Source organism: Protomyctophum bolini (genome assembly GCF_963924005.1).
Source record: "Protomyctophum bolini genome assembly, chromosome: 12".
Lineage (NCBI taxonomy): Eukaryota > Metazoa > Chordata > Actinopteri > Myctophiformes > Myctophidae > Protomyctophum > Protomyctophum bolini.
This window is the reverse complement of record NC_137873.1, coordinates 13,409,745-13,428,744: the sequence shown is the minus strand read 5'-3', so window position 1 is coordinate 13,428,744 and position 19,000 is coordinate 13,409,745. Positions and strand designations below refer to the sequence as shown.

Here is a 19,000-nt window from a genome sequence, read left to right as displayed (position 1 = left end):
CGCACTAGCCTCGACAACCTTACAGGCGTAAGCAAGGGCTAAAATTATGTAATTTAGCTAACATATTATGTAGACATACTGTAGCACTCTATATAGTGTATAGTCTCATTGTACAGATATTCTACTATTAGAGGGATGGCTATTTGATGACTATATCTATTTATTTGATGTATTACCATGTGTTGTTCTTGCAAGCCAGGTGGTGCACGGGCTCTCCCAAATAGGCAAATACATGTCATTTTGGGGGTCCTTTGCACGGAAATGCCTGAGAACTGCTGATTTAGAAGGCATTTGTAGAATCAGCCTCAGGTCAGGTGGTCTTATGGGATAGACATTGATGTACATGTGTGGATGTATTTATACCCTGATGTGTGTATAGAAGTTAAACATTGATGTGTATGTGTGTATAGAGGTATTTTTGCATTGATATGTACAGAAGTTAAACATTGTGGCTGCATTGGAGTGGAGGTTGGCCCAGTGGAGGTTATTTCAGGAGCAGTACAAGCTTTCAGGTGGCTGTACAGGATGTCATGGACCTTCTATTCATGTATCTGTGTGTGTGTGTGTGTCTGGGACCTTGTAATGCTGTGAGCGCTTGTATTTTTCAAACATGATATTCTCAAACTTTACTTTTCACCAAAAGAGAGAGAGAGAGAGAGAGAGAGTGTGTGTGTGTGTGTGTGTGTGTGTGTGTGTGTGTGTGTGTGTGTGTGTGTGTGTGTGTGTGTGTGTGTGTGTGTGTGTGTGTGTGCGTGCGTGTGAGCGTGCGTGTGCGTGCGTGCGTGCGTGCGTGCGTGAGTGAGTGAGTGAGTGCGTGGATGTGAAAGGCGCAAAACATGGTCGCTCTCTTCTCCACCATCTGAATAGGTCTCTGTTGCTAGGCAATCAATACAAAGGCAGTGAACTGGAAGTGAAAAATGTCGTCTCAAAATATTTTTTTAGAAATCCTTTTATCTTTTCCCAAATCTTTTTTTTCAAACACTAAAACGGTTTTGTTGCTTCTCGAATCATTGGTATGGTTTGGGCTTTACACTCGAGGGTGAGCTTTATCGTGATTATTGGCACTCAGCTCCGTCTCGGATCCTGACCCCATCACTATCGTGCCAATAATCACGGTAAAGCACACCCTGTGCTTTACCGTGCTGCTGAAGGTACAGTATGTTGTATCATGTCTGTATGTTTTTAAAAGCCTTGACTTGGAGCTTTACAAAGTTACAGTGTGCAGACACTGTAACTTAAAAAAACACAGTTTTTTTATGTTGAGGACATCCCACATGATCAAAGGAAAGAAATTCATCATACAACTCACCGGCACTCCTGTCGGCCCTTCTGCACCTGGCTCTCCACTGGCTCCCTTCTCCCCCTGAAACACAAAGGGAACTCACGTTACACTGTGTAGAGCCGTGTATTCACTACAGTGCCAGTAAATTGTTGCAAAACACATTAGCATAACTTGCTGGAATGGACATAATTGTATGCATTCACATTTGGTACCTATTTGGTAGTAAAAGTGACTTTCTAAAACGATTAGTCCCAATACTTCATTATGATTGGCTGGTTTCAGATTAGACCACGTAATTAATGAGATTATAATCTACACCTTAAATCAACTCAATTTAAATCATGGTCCGTTATTTCCTTCCACAGTGACCCAGCATATCTGTAGCTGAACTAGGTAAAGGGGTGCGTTTGATTTCCTTATTTCCTAGCGGTGCTGACCTTCTAAACACCACCCACGTGCAAGCGCCCCCTATTCCATCGTCAGCATAGCTGTCCGTCCTGGCATGTCTCGGTCGCTTTGCTAAGTAGCTATGCTAGCGGTTTTCACGTATACTTCTTTTCCCCTTTCTCTCTCTCTCTCTCTCTCTCGCTCTCTCTCCCCCCAATGGACAAATCAACAGAGCTGCAATCATAACTGCGTTATCAAGTGGCAATAATCAAACCACGACTACAGAGCAGTACTCTGTGGATTTGTTTTAGTATAAGCAAGTAAGAAAGCCCTCTCTCTCTGACTCATGAGCTCTCTTTTTCACTTTGTCCACAACTCTGAAATGTTATTCCGCGCCACCAACACATGCCAGGAATTGGCGAAAGAGTTTGAATGCCAGCATACAAGATCAGCGCACATTTTTAAATTACATTAAATGGGTTTAAAATGTATAATGTGGCTATGTGAAAACAACACATAAGATATAACTGTGAAGTGTTGTTTTAATAACTCCATTGTCATTGAATTGCAGTGACATTGAAAGCAGTTAGCCCGTTAAAACCGACCTCAGGCCACCCACTTTAATGGGTTAAGGGGCGTGTCTCCATCATGCACCTCATCTGAACAATGACAGAACGTTCACTGGATGAGAACACAACTGTTCCCCGTCTATAAATGACTTCCGAAACACCACACTGACATGAACTATTGTAGTGCATTTATAATCGAGAGCCACCTCATCAGAGAAGAGGGTGTGGGAGAGGTTGTGGGACAACTGAAGACCTAGTACACACAGACAGGAAGGAGTCCCATTGTGTTCTGTTCACGGACACAAATATATTATATATTCTCAAAGTGGGTGCCATGACGGAAGCCTCAGAATACTCTGATCATATTTCCATCCATCTTCAACTGCTTATCCAGAGTAGGGGTGCGGGGGCAACAGTTTCATCAGAGAGATGAATAATATTTGAATTCGTGTCAGATGAGACATGAGGACAGAGGAGCTGGGAGACTATATACAACAACCCCAGTTGTATAAGTTATATTGTATACTCTACCTACAGATCAGACAAAATACAAAAAATAGTTACATAGTGAGGCTTTAAATATGATTAAAACTAAATGGGATTTTATTCAAAAGATTATGACTAAAACTACATCAAAAGTCACTGTCAAAATTAACACTGATGAACACATCGGCTATCAGGGCTATGAGACAATCTACAAAACCCATTATATGGAGTAAGCATTAGTCTTGTGTCATCTGACAAGTTGATGAAGATGTGTGTATGAGCTTAATTTACTGTAAAACTAAAGATTAAGTGATGAAGAATGATTTGAACAAAAGCACTGTCTGTCTGTCTGTCTGTCCACAAGTTTCACATATATTTAATGTACTTGCTAAATAGTTACTGTATCGATTTCAAATCATTGAATCGTATCGTATCGTATCACCATAATGAACCAATATGTCCATGTATCGTATCGTCCACCATTTATCCTGATATGTATCGTATCGCTGTTAAAATGCATCGTTACACCCTTAAAAAGTGTACTGTAATGGAAGTTGGTAATGATTCTTTTTGGCATGTGTTACTTTTTTTTAGCATAGCAGAGTTTAGAGAGACAGGAAGCTCAACAGGTATTAGACCAATGGTCTATAGGAGGTCTTACTACAGATGGGACAAAGCTCCACACGTTCCAGATTGTTCTCCCTTCTGTCTCCAAAACTATGGAATGAACTTCCCATTGCAATCAGAACTGCAGACCTACTTCCAATCTTCTGCCGAGTCTGAAAACTCACTGCTTCAGACTCGATCTTAGCTGGCAGCACTTCCGTGACACTTGCACTAGCCTCGCAAGTTGCAATAGACTTGACGACCTTACAGGCGTATATGCCAGGGCTAAAAGTATAATTTAGATAACATATTATGATAAGAATAGACTACGTGACAACCAGGTGCATTTTTGTTTTAGTTTTTTGTAGGCCTATAGACATACTGTACATTGAACAGATATTCTACTATTAGATGGATGACTATTTGACTATTTCTATTTATTTGATGTACTATAGTACTACCGTGTTCCAAGTAAGCAATAAGCCAGGTGGTGCATGGGCTCGCCCACCTTTTCATTAGGGAGATCCAAACCTGTGATGTGACAATAAAGATGATTCTGATCTAGACAGGAGATACATTTTGTCTAACAGAAATCTTCTTTTCTGGGGGTCCCTGGCACAACACATTTTTAGCCAAAATGTCTGAGAACTGCTGACTTAGAAGGCATTTGTATAGAATCAGCCTCAGGTGGTCTTAATGGGATAGACATTGATGTGCGTGTGTGGATGTACCCTGATGTGTGTACAGTAGTTAAACATTGATGTGTTGACAGAGGACCTCACACGTGTGTGCGGTAAGCGCTGTACTCTGAAATTATTCCTCTCGGAAACAGCGATTCCTCCCTTGTAGTGAGGATAGTAATTAGCATTCTGATCTTTATAGTGGCTTCAGTGGCGGTTGTAAGCTCCGCTGTCACAGCCTTCATTCATGTTCTCACTGCACGGGGGGATTCTGTATATGTTTTGTCATCTACATGCACCACTACGGAATTTCACTACACGTGTAATTAGTCTTCAGAAGCTCCACCTGGGTGTGTGCAGGGAGGCGACAGCCAATCAATCATTCATGCCTTCTCTGATGCTATTTCAGCAATAGTCAACCCATTCATATTATCACTGTTGTGTAGCCTATACTATTCATGCATGTATGTATTTATGTATTCATTCATTCGGGTGGCGATATAGCTGAGTGGTTAGAGCCCCCCTTGGGAGCCAAGACCCAGCAATGTGTCAATGTGTGTCCTTGAGCAAGACTTTTAACCCTGAATTGCTCCTAAGGACCTTAGAATGGTTGCTCACTGCTCCTGGTTGTAGGATGGAAGGGTAAATGCAGAGTACGAATTCCACCTATGTGCATATTTAGCCTACTATAGATCTACCAACTTTTTTGTACAAAAATATATACCGGTAAACTAATTCTGTCTGAGCCACAGACGCTCCTCCTTACTAGCTGCACCAATGGCTCTGAATTTGCACACAGACATTATAGAGGTCTTATCGAAGCACTTTTTCACTTTATCAAATGTACGCTGTTTATTAGTGCTTTATTGGAACCTATATAGGGTTCAGTTCAAGTGGTTAATGTAAAAAAATGATTAAAAAAAAGAACCGCTATGTTGAAGACCTCTGGGTTTGTCCTGGTGTCAGGTAAAACTAGTTGATAAGTAGTACTGCCTGAAGCTCATACACACAATAATATCTCCTAAGGCCGAAGTGGGGAATTCCCTCTTTGATGATAGGTTGACGTTTGATGTGTCACTCACACGGGACACCCATGGGGTTGGAGTCCCAGGTGGAATCTATCGTAAATCAGCCCTCTCAATGTGACACCTTGCAACACGCACGCACAATCGCACATGCACGCACACTCACACGCATGCATGCATGCACGCACACACCCACGCACGCACGCACGCACACACACAGTTGCTTTTACTATAAGACAGGGTGGCCATAGCTGACTGCTAATGTGAGCCTGTCTAGGATCCCAGGTCTCAGCAATGTGTCGACGATGTGTCCCTGAGCACGACAGTCAAGAGTCAACCCTATATCTGCTCCCGCCTCCTTGGTGAATTGAATACTTTAGCAACCATTGTCCATTAGTCCACGGTACTACTTGCAAATGTTAATAAGGTATTTAATCAATTAATCCTTTGTGGGCAGCACTGAGCTGGGTGAAGCTGAAAACCATGAGTCCCCCCCCCCAGCACAAACATATGCATAGGGAAACCAAATGGTCAGCGATCAACATCCCTGGTTAAATCACGCACTAACCCCTAAGCCTAAACCTTTACCTCCAAAATGTCTGATCCCAACCTGAATCTGTTCCTTTATTTTAAAACTATGTCTTCCATTATTTTTCTGAGGGGCGCTATACGCGCTAGCCCCTCCAATACAGATGGCTTTTGAAGATTACGTCATATGGCATAAAGTCCAGTAAATGACGACGTAAGACGTCATATGACCAATATAAATACATCCTGTGCCAAAATCACAGTATCTCTCACATAATTGTGGGGACATTTGGTCTAGCAATGCAAACGTATGTGCACGCACGCACGCACGCACGCACGCACGCACGCACGCACACACACACACACACACACACACACACACACACAGACATCTGGCACTTATAGTATAAACATACACATACAAATAGACATTGTGGTCAACTCAGCCCCTTACTCTACCCATGCACACACGTGTGTGTGTGTGTGTGTGTGTGTGTGTGTGTGTGTGTGTGTGTGTGTGTGTGTGTGTGTGTGTGTGTGTGTGTGTGTGAAACCGTGTGGCCCTGTGCTGCGTACACGCCTCTGGCCTTGTGGTCTGGGGCTCTGCAGGCTGGGGGATGATTAGCGGAGCAGGGGACTGTGTTTGATGTGGCGGCCCAGATGAGGAGCAGCCAGGCTGGGGAAGGACTCTGCCAGCTGCTCTCACTCTCTAATCAACTGTGGTGGAAGGAGTGGGCCACTCACATTTGTTGCTTGTTGCGGTAATCAAAATGTACATTAGTAAAAGTACATTTTTGTCAAAGTATTGGCAGCAAAATGTACTTAAAAGGATAGCTGCGGGTAAAATAAGCCTTATATGCCTTTAATACATTATAATTGCCCTGTATAACTAAAGTTACAACTTAAAAACATAGACAATATTTTATTTATTTTAGAAATTGTTAATCTGTCATTCGGGATCGCTCCCGTGACCCGTCGCAAGTTGATGATCATTACATTTTGTCCACGTGTGGTCCATATAGAATGCATGGAATGCATGTCCTAACTATAAGAAACAATAAACGTAATACTTCCTATGGTTAATATATGAGCATCATAGCAATATTTTAAATATCCTTATTGCACATGCATTCCATACATTCCATAGGGCTGAACCACAAATGGACAAATGACATAATCAACTTGGAATGGGAATTTTCTCCATTGAGTTGATAGATTAACTTTATTTTTAATATTTAAGGTGCTTCAAAAATCGCAATGGTTAAATAACGCAGGTAACCGCGTTCAAATCCGCGCGCACACACACACACACACACACACACGCACGCACGCACGCACGCACGCACATGATTAAGATTAAGATTATATGTTCATATAGTGCAGGGTTTTAAATCTGACTCATGTCCTGATGTCACTGTCCACCTCTATTCAAACTTTCCTATCGCTCCCTCCTTTCCTGTCAAAACAAACCATGTGATGACCATACAGTATAGAAGCCAGACTCTTCTCCCTTCCCTATAAAACACCCTGAACAACGCTCCACACGTCCCAGACTCTTCTCCCTTCCCTAAAACACCCTGGACAACGCTCCACACGTCCCAGACTCTTCTCCCTTTCCTAAAACACCCTGGACAACGCTCCACACGTCCCAGACTCTTCTCCCTTCCCTAAAGCACCCTGGACAACGCTCCACACGTCCCAGACTCTTCTCCCTTCCTAAAACACCCTGGACAACGCTCCACACGTCCTAGACTCTTCTCCCTCCTGGTTCCCAAACTGTGGAATAAAGTCTATAGTTCTTTAGGCAAAACTCAGACTCCACCTCACCCCCTAGCACTCACCTCTTCAGACTCCACCTAACCCCCTAGCACTCACCTCTTCAGACTCCACCTCACCATCAGGACCATCATTTTAACATCTGAACAGGCACTCTAATTGCATCTTAATGGATACAAATTTATTTGAAAATACAGTTTGACTAAATGACTGATTGATAGAAACAGATGCATTTTCTTTTTTTCATTACAGAGGATGTGATGATTTGGTCAGAGTTTGAAGCGTTTCACTCTGGGCATGACCCTATAACCAACATCTGGGTGTGACCCTAACAGATGTTTAGAGGGAGGGAAGGGGTCTGCTGAACACATGGTGAGCACCAGATGAATGGAACTACACCCAACAAATATCCAAGAGACATGTGCTTCTAATTGCTATGTTGTTACTCCCGGAAAACACCAGGCTAGGCTACTGAGCTACTCACACCGCGGCACGTTTAAAAGATAAGTTACAAAAATGTAATTATTCAAAAACAATTATAGAATACTTTTTTATTTTTTAATCATTTGGAATTATAGTTAATTACACTGTAGATATATAAACACCACATTGACCTGTGATCTGATCCTGTACTCCATTCATATTTCATCTGCTATAACTGCATTTTTGTATCGGGTCACCCATATAAGCCTAAATAGCTTTTTCATCCACCAACACCAGCTGAATTACATTGTCAAATGATTCTAGTGCTGAATTAAATTCTTACTTTATAGAACCTTACGTTCATGTCATATTAATGGGACATACATACATCTTTCCCTCTGAGTTACAGTATGTGTCACAAGGAAAACTTGAGAGAGTATCAGTTTCCATTTGGACAAACTGAAAATAACTTGCCGTTTAACCGCTTTTACCCCAGCATCCCTATTCTGGGGGGAACATTCAGCAAGATAGCAGATCTACAAGCTCACAATTTGCTATTTTAGATGGAAAAATAACTCCTCAAGTACAGTGCAACTTGTGTTGGAATAAGTAGTAAGAGGGTCTAAGTGGTTAAACTGAAGTGACATTGATAAAGGCATTGGGATGATGAACCAATAGGGAGCCGGCGTCTGTTTCTAGCACTATAGTTTGTTCCGCCCCTCGATGCCCAAAAAGCACAACATACTGTAGGGCTCTTTCAGGCTACTCTTATAAGACGCAAAATAAGATCTATTTCTGCCTGTATGGGAGCAACAGTATACAACCAGTCAATTATACAAGAAAATGAACTTTGTTTGTACATACATGTTTGTATCTTTTGATAACACTGTGTGTGTGTGTGTGTGTGTGTGTGTGTGTGTGTGTGTGTGTGTGTGTGTGTGTGTGTGTGTGTGTGTGTGTGTGTGTGTGTGTGTGTGTGTGTGTGTGTGATTGGAGGTACTGTATCATATATTCAGTTTCAAATTACTTTGGTATTACAGATACAGGTAGTTAAACAGATATAATGATTACTAGTGATAATATACTTTTATTTTGTAGTGTATAGATGATCAGTTTCTAATTATATTAGTATAATGGTGACATTAGTGTTTGTCATTCATGGATCAGGTTTGTGTTGATCAAATGCTACCCATCCCTCTACTTTTGAGGGAAATGCATGATTGCTATCACAATATAAAGCTATTTAACACTGCTACTGAACAATCACTATAGCAATGAGTACTATCACAGAACTAAAATACATCGCATGGATGCAACTGGGACGTATCCTCAGTGATGTACCCCAAGGTCATCGGGGTTTCGGGTCTCGCAAACATCATACCCCTCACTCGGGTGATCAAGTACCGACTTACGTCCCAGTAGCTACCCTCGATCAGACCCACTGGGGAAAGACAGGGCCAATATTTAACACTGTTACTAAACAAACATGATTATTATCACAACACAGAGCTATTTAACACTAATTCTAACAAAGAAAATCACTTGCTGCACCTTTAAGTGGTGTAGAAAATGCCGCCCTGATTTAGATGTTTACAGTAGTCTTTCAGTGCTAAAAGTAGAATGAAAGTCAGACCACTAACTAATACCCATACAGATGTACTATAACTCTGATGTGTCTGATATGGGTTTTATGTGTCCACACAAACACATGGCTATGTGTGGTATATTTGCACACAAGTAAACACGGCATCATTTGCAAAACACATGCACACATTTACAGAGGAGCATGGCCTCCATGTGAAAATGTCACTGACCAAAAATGACGAGCCACTGCCGCCCCTACCATTGCTATACCGTAATGTGAACCCCGGTATTATAGGCCTGTCTCAATTATTACATAATCAACTGAATCACAATTATTTTAGATAATCACAATTCATTTTGCGTAATTATTTTATATTTCTACAACATGGTATTGATAGGCTAGCTTTACTTATAAGTAAGCAAGCATTCCATCACTGAATGCAGTTGAACTGAAAGAGAGGTAGATGAAATGGAACGTCAATAACTCACCTTTGCGCCAACAGGTCCAGGAGCGCCGTCGTTCCCCGGAGATCCTGGTTGTCCCTGAAAGGAAACATGAAAACTTTACTATTATACTATACACCCAAACAAGGCGTTCAGGGTTTTGTATACAGAGCTTGTCTTTGCTCATAATCTACTGCTACTACTATACTGGATGGATGGATGGATGGATGGGTTTGGTGGGTGGATGGATGGATAGATGGGTTTGGTGGGTGGATGGATGGATGGATGGATGGTTCTTACCTCAGCTCCTGCTTTATCCTGGTTCCTCATTTGGAGTTTTTCAAAGCCTGGTCCCTGTGAAGGAGACTAATTTATGCTGTGTCACAATAAATTCATGTTTGTCTCACAAATTGTGTGTCAGCACTTGTTTATTGCTGTGTCACACTATTCTGCTTTATGCTGTGTCACACAAGTCAGGTATGCTGTGTCACACAATTCGTGTATGCTGTGTCACACAATGAATTCATGCAGTCACACAACGTTGTTTCATGTGTGTGTGCAGTAACTCACCATAGGTCCAGGTGGACCTGGAGGTCCAGGGGTCCCTGGTGAGCCCACCTCCCCCTGTAATGAGGACAGTATAATCAGTAAGGTGTCATCTTTATGTTATAAGTACAGGCTCTATGCACAAGAGCCATATTGGAAAGCAATCAGGCCTCTTCCTTACTTCCTTCACAGGTCTAACTAATTATATCAATGAAGGAGCTGTTCCATTTAGTGTAGCACAGTGGTTCTAAAACGTTTTAATTTCAAGGACCTCCATAACTCTGAGAGTATACAAATGGAACACAATGGACCCTTATTGTTGCATTTGTACACTCTCGAATTACACACCTGTAAGGAGCTATTTGGAACCCCCTGAAGGAACCATCACCACCATGACTCTGACCAGAATGGAACAGAGCCTTAAAGGAGAATTCCTAACCAAACGTTTCTTACCATAATCTGATGTTATTATATCCAAGAACAAGTGGTACAGGTGAAAAATTACATAACTCCATTATTAAAATTGCCATAATTAAATTTAAAATTACTCTTAGTCATAAATTCAATTCATTCTTTCAATGAACTAAAAACTTACCTTCCTGACCTTGCATTTGGCCTTTGTGCCTTAAAAATGGCCTACACAAAAGGCAAAGTGGCCTAAAATGATGAAATTCCAGGCCTGGTTGGTTGTGTGTATATTATATCATGGGAGGAGCTGACCCCTTTACTTATGTCTTTGTCTTAATATGTATGCCTGATGCAGCATTGTATACAGGAAATTAAACCATAAAAATATACTATTATTACGACCTACTGTACACTCATCTGTAATTCATCTAATGTTGTTGAGGGGCGCTAGCCCCTCCTAGGTTTAATGTTTGTTTATTAGTTAAACAAACATTAAAAACGTCATTGACAATGGACATAGTTTAATGTTTAGTCGCTAACACAAACATTAAATGCCATTAACAAAAAAGATAGTTTAATGTTTGTTTTGTCTGTTTTACATCACCATTACATCACCATATCATAGCAACATGAGTTAGACTATATATTAGCGCCCCTCACTTCACACTTACTTTGGCTCCGTTAAGCCCAGGCTCTCCCTTCACACCGGGCTCACCTGCTTCTCCCTTGGGAAAATAAAATAAAATAAAATAAAATAAAATAAAAATGGATTGGTATACGTAACAATAGATAAGATTGCGATTTACAACAAATTAAGCAATTCATTAATTGACCATAATTTGACGTTCCACACAAGTTGAGATCATTTTCTTTCTTTTTTACGTGGGGATACCATTGTCTTTTAAATATCGATTATGCTTTGCTTACCCACATTTCAATCCTACTCACACGTGTGGATACCAGCCCTACTGAGCATGCAGCAACAACAACAACAAAGCTCAACCTTATGTAAACTCACGTTGTGTCCATTCTTGCCTGGTTCCCCTGCAATTCCTGCTACACCTGGTTTACCCTGTATGTGGACACCAGAACAGTCAAAAGTGTTGTATCAAGATTAATTGATTGATTGATTGATTGATTGATTGATTGATTGATTGATTGATACTCACAGGTTTTCCATCAGGTCCTGGAGGGCCTTCTCTGCCTTTCTCCCCTCTGAAACCCTGAGGAAAGACAAACAAACAACATGACACAATATGTCACATTGACTGCCAGGATGTTTTTTCTATGTCTATGAATAGTCCATTCAGTGTGGTGTCTTATTCAAGGGGCAAAAATTAATGCAGGTCTTGATCGGAGGTCAATCGTGGACCACCCGAGGCATGAATTTTGTAACCCCGACCAGCGGCGCTTTTGTTATGAGCCGCTAACATCGTGGTTTAGATCATAGTCATACACCTCAACCTGAGAAGGCATTCAGAGAAAAATTACCTTTTAAAAATCCAGCCATAGAAGTCTATGGCCGCATCTTGTTTCCGGTCACTTGACTGTTTAGCGCTAGCTATAGCAGCTAACCAGATGATAATATAGTCGGAAATCTTTCATAATTAATAATGACCTAATAACTCGTCCAAACTCGTACTTGACAGTCTGTGACTTTGCTCAAAACTCGTCCAAACTTGTCCTTGGCGCAATTTTCCCATTGACATCCCATAAATCCAAACAGAAATGTCCTATCTTAATTGTATTAAACGTCAAACGTCAAACTCACCAACATTGCACCTGCACAAAAAGCTTGAATTATCCTCTTTCTATCTGCAGAGTTTGTCTCATAGAAATCCACCATAGACATGTTATGACTATGAGATACTTCCTTGCAGTTCTTGCAGGTGATTCTGCAAGTGTTGGAGTTTGGAAACGCTAATTGGATTTCACTCAACGGCCCTGCGAACCACCTGTTCTGAATTTGCACATAATGCAGGAGGCAGACACTGCTTTACTGAAAACGAGTACTTCCAAACTCCAACAAATTGCAACAATAATCACCTGCAAGGAATTTCTTGACACAGAATAGCTCACATAGAATATTGTCTACGGGGGCTTTGGGAGACCAAGAATCATGTCATGTACAGTACTAATGTATGGAGTTGTGCCATCGAAGGGGTAGAAAACAGTGCCAGTCATGTGACCTATGCAGCTCTCGAGAGTGACAAGCTGGAGTTAATACATTGTTTTCAATGAGAGCGGCGCAAATATCAGCAATTTTAGGTATGTGTGCAACATGACAGCTGTTTTAAAGTATAGTGACAACTAAAGTAAGATCATTAATGTGGTTGTGTTTCATTCACTGAAGTGACTGAAAGGCAGTATTCTGGCAGGCAGTTTTCTCGCCATATACCCGCACAGAAACGCAGAGGCACCCAGCTAGCATTGCAGAAACTCTTATTGTGCTCTTATGAGGCGTCAATATAATTATATAATTTACAAATCAATAAACAAGGTAACCAAAATTAACCGGTGATACAGTATGTCTTCTTTCATTTTACAAAGGTCACAGTCATTGTTCCTCGTACTAGTACAGTATAGCAGTATACGGTATATACAGTACCATGGGGCCAGGTAATCCAGGGAGGCCAGGCTTTCCCACAGGACAGTTACAGCTGTCAGCTACAGGCTGCCGCTCTACGGGACACTGGAGACAAGGACAACAAACATAATAGTAATACAACCATGTGTACTGTGTACTGTAGCACTTTAAGAATTGCTTCAAATGTTTAGTGCAATATAAATAAATTGTATTATTATTATTATTATGGTAATATTATTATTATTAGTGTGGTTGCCGATGGGTTGGATGAAGATTACCCTGCCTATAATTCCACAGGATAGACTTTTTGCCTACATAGCCCATACATCCAAACAGAAAGGTCCAGTAAACGACGTTATATGTCATGCATGTGCATACCCTCTATTGTAAAACAATAACTATACTGTTGTAAAAGGTTCTTACCCTCACATCATCCTGTGCAGAGAAGGAAACAAGCAGAACGACCGTATTAGATGTTGACACTATACCTCAATAACAATCATCCATCACAGCACAATACACACACGCACGCACGCACATGCACACACGCACACACACACACACACACACACACACACACACACACACACACACACACACACACACACACACACAGTACATACCACAGAGTAGATCTCACAGGCGGTCTCCTTCTCACTTTGTTCAGGGTCGCAGTAAAACCTCAACTTCTGTAACTCCAGCTGACAAAACAAAACAACATAGAATATTATTCATACAATTAACTATAAATACATTATATTCATACAGTATAATCAGTTGGAACCTCGTCCTTCGCTAAGTAGCCTACTGACAGTTTAAGTGGTTAAATGTCTGAAAACGCACATGATCACAAATCCAATATTTTTAACCTATTATTAACACTAAACCGGGGTGATTTTCAACCGGACAATTATGTTTATGTGATTTTCATAATGTTGCTAATGTCTGAGGTGGGTGCATCTTTCAGTATCTTCATGATGCTCAGTGACATCATAGAGAAGGTATAGGTTTGTTTCCCTGCCCATGCATCTTCTTCTTGTGTTCGGGTGAATTTCACGCGGGTTTAGTGATAGTTCCCAGCTCCAATATTTGCTTTTTTAGGAATATTTCTTAAAATATTACTAACATTTTCCACCCCCTCCCCTCCCATGACAGGGCTCCCCATTATATCTGTTTTTAAAGAAGAGTACCTAAAATTGGCATGCATTGTTGATGTTAAATAGTTTTTATGCATGTATTATATCGGGTAAATATATATACCCAGGTTTAGTGATGGTGTGACAAATGTTGGAAAAAAATCTTTCTCTCAGCTAAAGGGTCCTTGGCGTGAACTTTCTTACCGGTATAGTGACGTCCATTTTCACCTTCTTGGCCACTTGGGTTTCTCCATCAATGTACATGGCAGCTACGCTGTCCAATAGCTGCTCTTCAATCTTAATGTCGTCGAGGTAACACGTGACACGCCTGGGGCGCACCAATAGTTTGAGCTGGTGCCACTCTGTGTCAAACAACCTCTGGTAGAGAGGAGAGGAGAGGAGAGGAGAGGAGAGGAGAGGAGAGGAGAGGAGAGGAGAGGAGAGGAGAGGAGAGGAGAGGAGAGGAGAGGAGAGGAGAGGAGAGGAGAGGAGAGGAGAGGAGAGGAGAGGAGAGGAGAGGAGAGGAGAGGAGAGGAGAGGAGAGGAGGAGAGGAGAGACAAAAGAGGAGAGACAAAAGACGAGAGACAAAAGACGAGAGGTGATAGGTGAGAAGTGAGAAAGAGGCTTATATGGTCCATTTAAATTAACTGTGTGTGTGTGTGTGTGTGTGTGTGTGTGACACAATAGCCAGGGGCATTGTTCATTAGTTTGGTGAGTGCACACACTAAAACTGGTATTAACATTGTTCCTGTGCTGTTTTCCAAATGTATTGTTATTTTTTTCTTTATTGTTTACCATTGTATGTATCAAGGTTATGACTTTTGTTTCTTGTTTACCACAGTATATTCCCTGACTTCTGGGCAGAGGCAAAGCACCAGAGGAGTGTCTCAGACGGCCTTATATGGAGGGGGAGATCATGATTGGTCCATGAGTGGACCATACCATCTGTGGGTTTTGTTTAAGAGAAGAGTTATTATAGGAATACTTGTTTGAGTAATATGGTCAATAGACCAGGTGTTAGACTGCATGGTGTTTATACCATTTTGGGAATTATATATATTGTCTTTGGACATGGGCTAAACTGGGTTGTAACTTGTAAGTTTCAGACAGGGATGGTTTGGTCTAGTGGGAGGGGCCTGGCCTTTATAAGCAGGAAACCTGCCACTGCCCAGTCATTGTAGGGCTGTACCTGGAGCTGAGAGGACCTGTAGCCAACCTGGCCAGTTTATATACAGTTAATTTCTTTTACAGCTCATTTCTTTGGCAGCAGCAGGCGGCACAGGCACTTGTATGTATTATCAGAGTGTTACCTTGATTCCTCTGTCATTGAAGATGACATTTTGTTCCTTCTTGTTGATACTCATGGTGCTGAACATCACTGACTTGTCCGCTCCATTCAATGTCACTGCATACTGCATTTAAACACAACACAGAAATGATGTCTAATGTGGCGAAAACATGCATAAAGTGGCAACATTAGGCAATGTCAGGCTGCAGCCTGGTCTGCTCCGCTTGCTTGAACCTGCCTGAACCCGATTGGACGGGTGGGAGAACCAATGAAATTAAATGCTGCCCCACATACGTGAAATGTTTTGGTTAAAACACCTCAGGCGTGGTTTTTATAGTGTTCCAGTTCCAATGTTGCTCATTTCTTTGTATCACCACTTACAAAAATGCATTTTCTGTTTAATACAAAGCTGGACAGACATGGAGACTCCTGTTACTGAACAAACAGTAGGCCTATAGCAATGAGTATAGGCTATACTACAAGATTGAGCTTTTTAACCAAAGAAAATCTGAAAATCTCCCCACGGCCGGGGGCTTTTAACTCATCTACTGCCAGAGTAAATAAATAACTCGGCCCCCTTTTTTCCGGCCCTCGGTTCTCTAGTTATTGTCAGTTGAAAATAGCATGTCTGGCCAAGAATGGAGAGGAGAAGAAAAGAGGCGAGAAAAAGCGATTTTTCCAAAAAAGGAAGTCAACTGTTACTGAGATTTGAGTTACTGCATGCAGTTAATAAACATATACAAATTCATGAACACAACATTTATATACTGGATTTACATATGCCTTACCTTAACTTTAACATAGTCTATCCTTAGAGAGGACACATATCATCTGTCTAATCCCATCCTTGGAGAAGACACGTCAGTGTACGTCTAATCTGCTTTGAGAGGACAGATAACCGTACCTGTCTAATCCCATCCTTGGAGAGGACACGCATCAAGTCAAACTTCATCGTATTGATGATGGTCTTCAGACGCAGTGTGGTGATGAACACGTAGGAAGGAGGGAGTCCCTCTGGGAAGAGAACCCTGCAGATACAAACAGTCACATCACTAGGGTTGGGAAGAGAACCCTGGAGATACAAACAGTCACATCACGGGTTGGGAAGAGAACCCTGCAGATACAAACAGTCACATCACTAGGGTTGGGAAGAGAACCCTGCAGATACAAACAGTCACATCACTAGGTTTGGGATGAGGAACCGGACCAACGGGATCCAACATTGAGGGATCGGAATCAGTTCCTGAGCTGGTTTCATCACACTGTCACGTCTGCTAATTATACCTGTTCTTGAACCTTTTAACCATACTGTAACTCTGGGACTAGTGCCCCCTACATGGAACCAAATGGACCTGTGAGGGTCCATTTAGTTCTGTTTGTAACTATATTTATCGATACTTCGGAATCAAGGGCCATCGGACAACGGTGCTTCAAAACAATGGTGTTTTGGACTAATGGGAAGTCCCCGAGTTACAGACCTGTAACGGTCCATTTGGATTTGGAACCTACAGGAATCGTTAAACATAAGGAATCGGACCGTTAAGAGGAACCGGAATAGTTCAAATCCAAAAGGATCCCAACCTATACACAAATGATTTCGCTACTGTATCTTATATCTCTCTCCATATTTTAACTGGGTTTTTTTTATACATTACACTGTAAGTTATATGAATTAATATGAATGCTCCTGGTGGCAGCTGCCACAAGAAACACAAATATCTTATCTTATCTTATCTATTCTTCTGTGTTGCCTGGTTCCTACCTGGTGTTCTCAGTGAAGTCCAGTCTTGGGCTGAGTACATAGGCAGCTTCAGACACGAGCGATCCCTCAATCTGGAATTGATCGGAATTCCATGTGTTAAAAACAATGTACAATCAGTGATTCGTGTTGATCTCACATTATTCCTCTCAGTCCTGGGTGGACGTATTCATTGATTATAGTAAGTATAGAGTCAACAATCAAGTATTGACCCTAACGCTAACTAACACGTGTATAGTAAAACATATTGATAATGATAAACACTAAGAAACAACCCCGGACATTTTAAGAACTTGATACTGCTCCGACACCTCTGTAAAATATAGGACGTATGGTCCACCCTAGTTTAGCCATGTGCAATAATGAGAGGGTCCATTTGGTTACATGCATGTGTACACTCTCAGAGTTAATGATTTTACACTCAGTTTAAGTTTTATGTACATATTGTTTTACTATATAAAGATGTGCCCCCTCAACATTTTCAACTGCCCCCTGAGTAATTTCATCCTGGAGCGGAGCAATGTGATAATAATAAAACTAGTGCAGACCTTCTTAGCTTTCAGGTCGATCTTCATCGTGGAGAGCAGGTCAAATCCTCGGTAGGTCAGGCTGGGGTCTGCGTTCTGTAGAGGACACACCGACTCTGGAGAAGATCACATCATGTCACATAGAGCAATGGGTTCATACAGACAGACATACAGATGTATGTAGGACAGGCAGGCAGACTCACCCTCACACAGTTTCTGCTCCATAGCGTCCCTGATGTTTCCTATGGTGGCGTAGTCCTCAGCATACAGCACATAGGTGTTCAGAGGACTGTTGGCCATGGACACCAGCTCTGACTTGGTGATCTCACTACCAACGCCCACTGCAAACACCATGATGTTCTGAGACTGATCACTCAAGCACGCACGCACACACACACACGCACGCACGCACACACACACACACACACACACACACACACACACACACACACACACACACACACAATTATCATTTAAATTAGTAATTTAAAAGTAATTTTTGTCTTGACATAAAAAAAATTGTTCGTTTTAATTAGTTCCTAGAGAGTTTAATCTGTACCTGTTTGGATAAATTAAAGTGCTGGACATGTATAGACTCCTGTTACATTCTAATCTACAGTATATCAATTAGTATCAGATTATTTAGATATTTAACACTTATTTTAACAAAAATATATGACTTACCCTATACCTTTCAAATAATAATGAAACAGGAACGGTTTTGGACATACAATGTTTCGAGACAATGGCATCGAGATATGAATGCATTCATTCAAATGAATTGCAGACTGCAGCTTTTACAGCGGCTTGACCTCTGACCTTTGCCTCCAGCGCCGCATCCACCACGTCATCCTGGCTCCGCCCATCGGTCAGGACCACGGCGATGCGGTTCTTGGCAGCCTGCGTCCGATTGGACGACGGGAACACATGCTGCGTGGCGAACTTTATGGCCCGTCCA

The 19,000-nt window shown here is 41.6% G+C and overlaps 1 protein-coding gene across 1 annotated transcript in view; it reads right to left on the bottom strand.

The window, feature by feature from the left end:
• Positions 1 to 19,000, bottom strand: part of LOC308325239 (uncharacterized protein) — a 35,335-nt gene that overhangs the window by 12,322 nt on the left and 4,013 nt on the right. The window contains exons 4-19 of the mRNA XM_080777708.1: positions 18,862 to 19,000; positions 18,246 to 18,408; positions 18,064 to 18,158; positions 17,519 to 17,589; positions 16,661 to 16,784; positions 15,779 to 15,880; positions 14,672 to 14,845; positions 13,955 to 14,032; positions 13,353 to 13,436; positions 11,914 to 11,967; positions 11,763 to 11,816; positions 11,416 to 11,469; positions 10,361 to 10,414; positions 10,091 to 10,144; positions 9,836 to 9,889; positions 1,310 to 1,363 (exon numbers count right to left, since the gene is read on the bottom strand). The exon at positions 18,862 to 19,000 is cut by the window's right edge and continues 2 nt beyond it. Of these exons, the coding sequence (XP_080633834.1) occupies positions 1,310 to 1,363; positions 9,836 to 9,889; positions 10,091 to 10,144; positions 10,361 to 10,414; positions 11,416 to 11,469; positions 11,763 to 11,816; positions 11,914 to 11,967; positions 13,353 to 13,436; positions 13,955 to 14,032; positions 14,672 to 14,845; positions 15,779 to 15,880; positions 16,661 to 16,784; positions 17,519 to 17,589; positions 18,064 to 18,158; positions 18,246 to 18,408; positions 18,862 to 19,000 (1,408 nt within the window). The remainder of the gene's footprint in view (positions 1 to 1,309; positions 1,364 to 9,835; positions 9,890 to 10,090; positions 10,145 to 10,360; positions 10,415 to 11,415; positions 11,470 to 11,762; positions 11,817 to 11,913; positions 11,968 to 13,352; positions 13,437 to 13,954; positions 14,033 to 14,671; positions 14,846 to 15,778; positions 15,881 to 16,660; positions 16,785 to 17,518; positions 17,590 to 18,063; positions 18,159 to 18,245; positions 18,409 to 18,861) is intronic.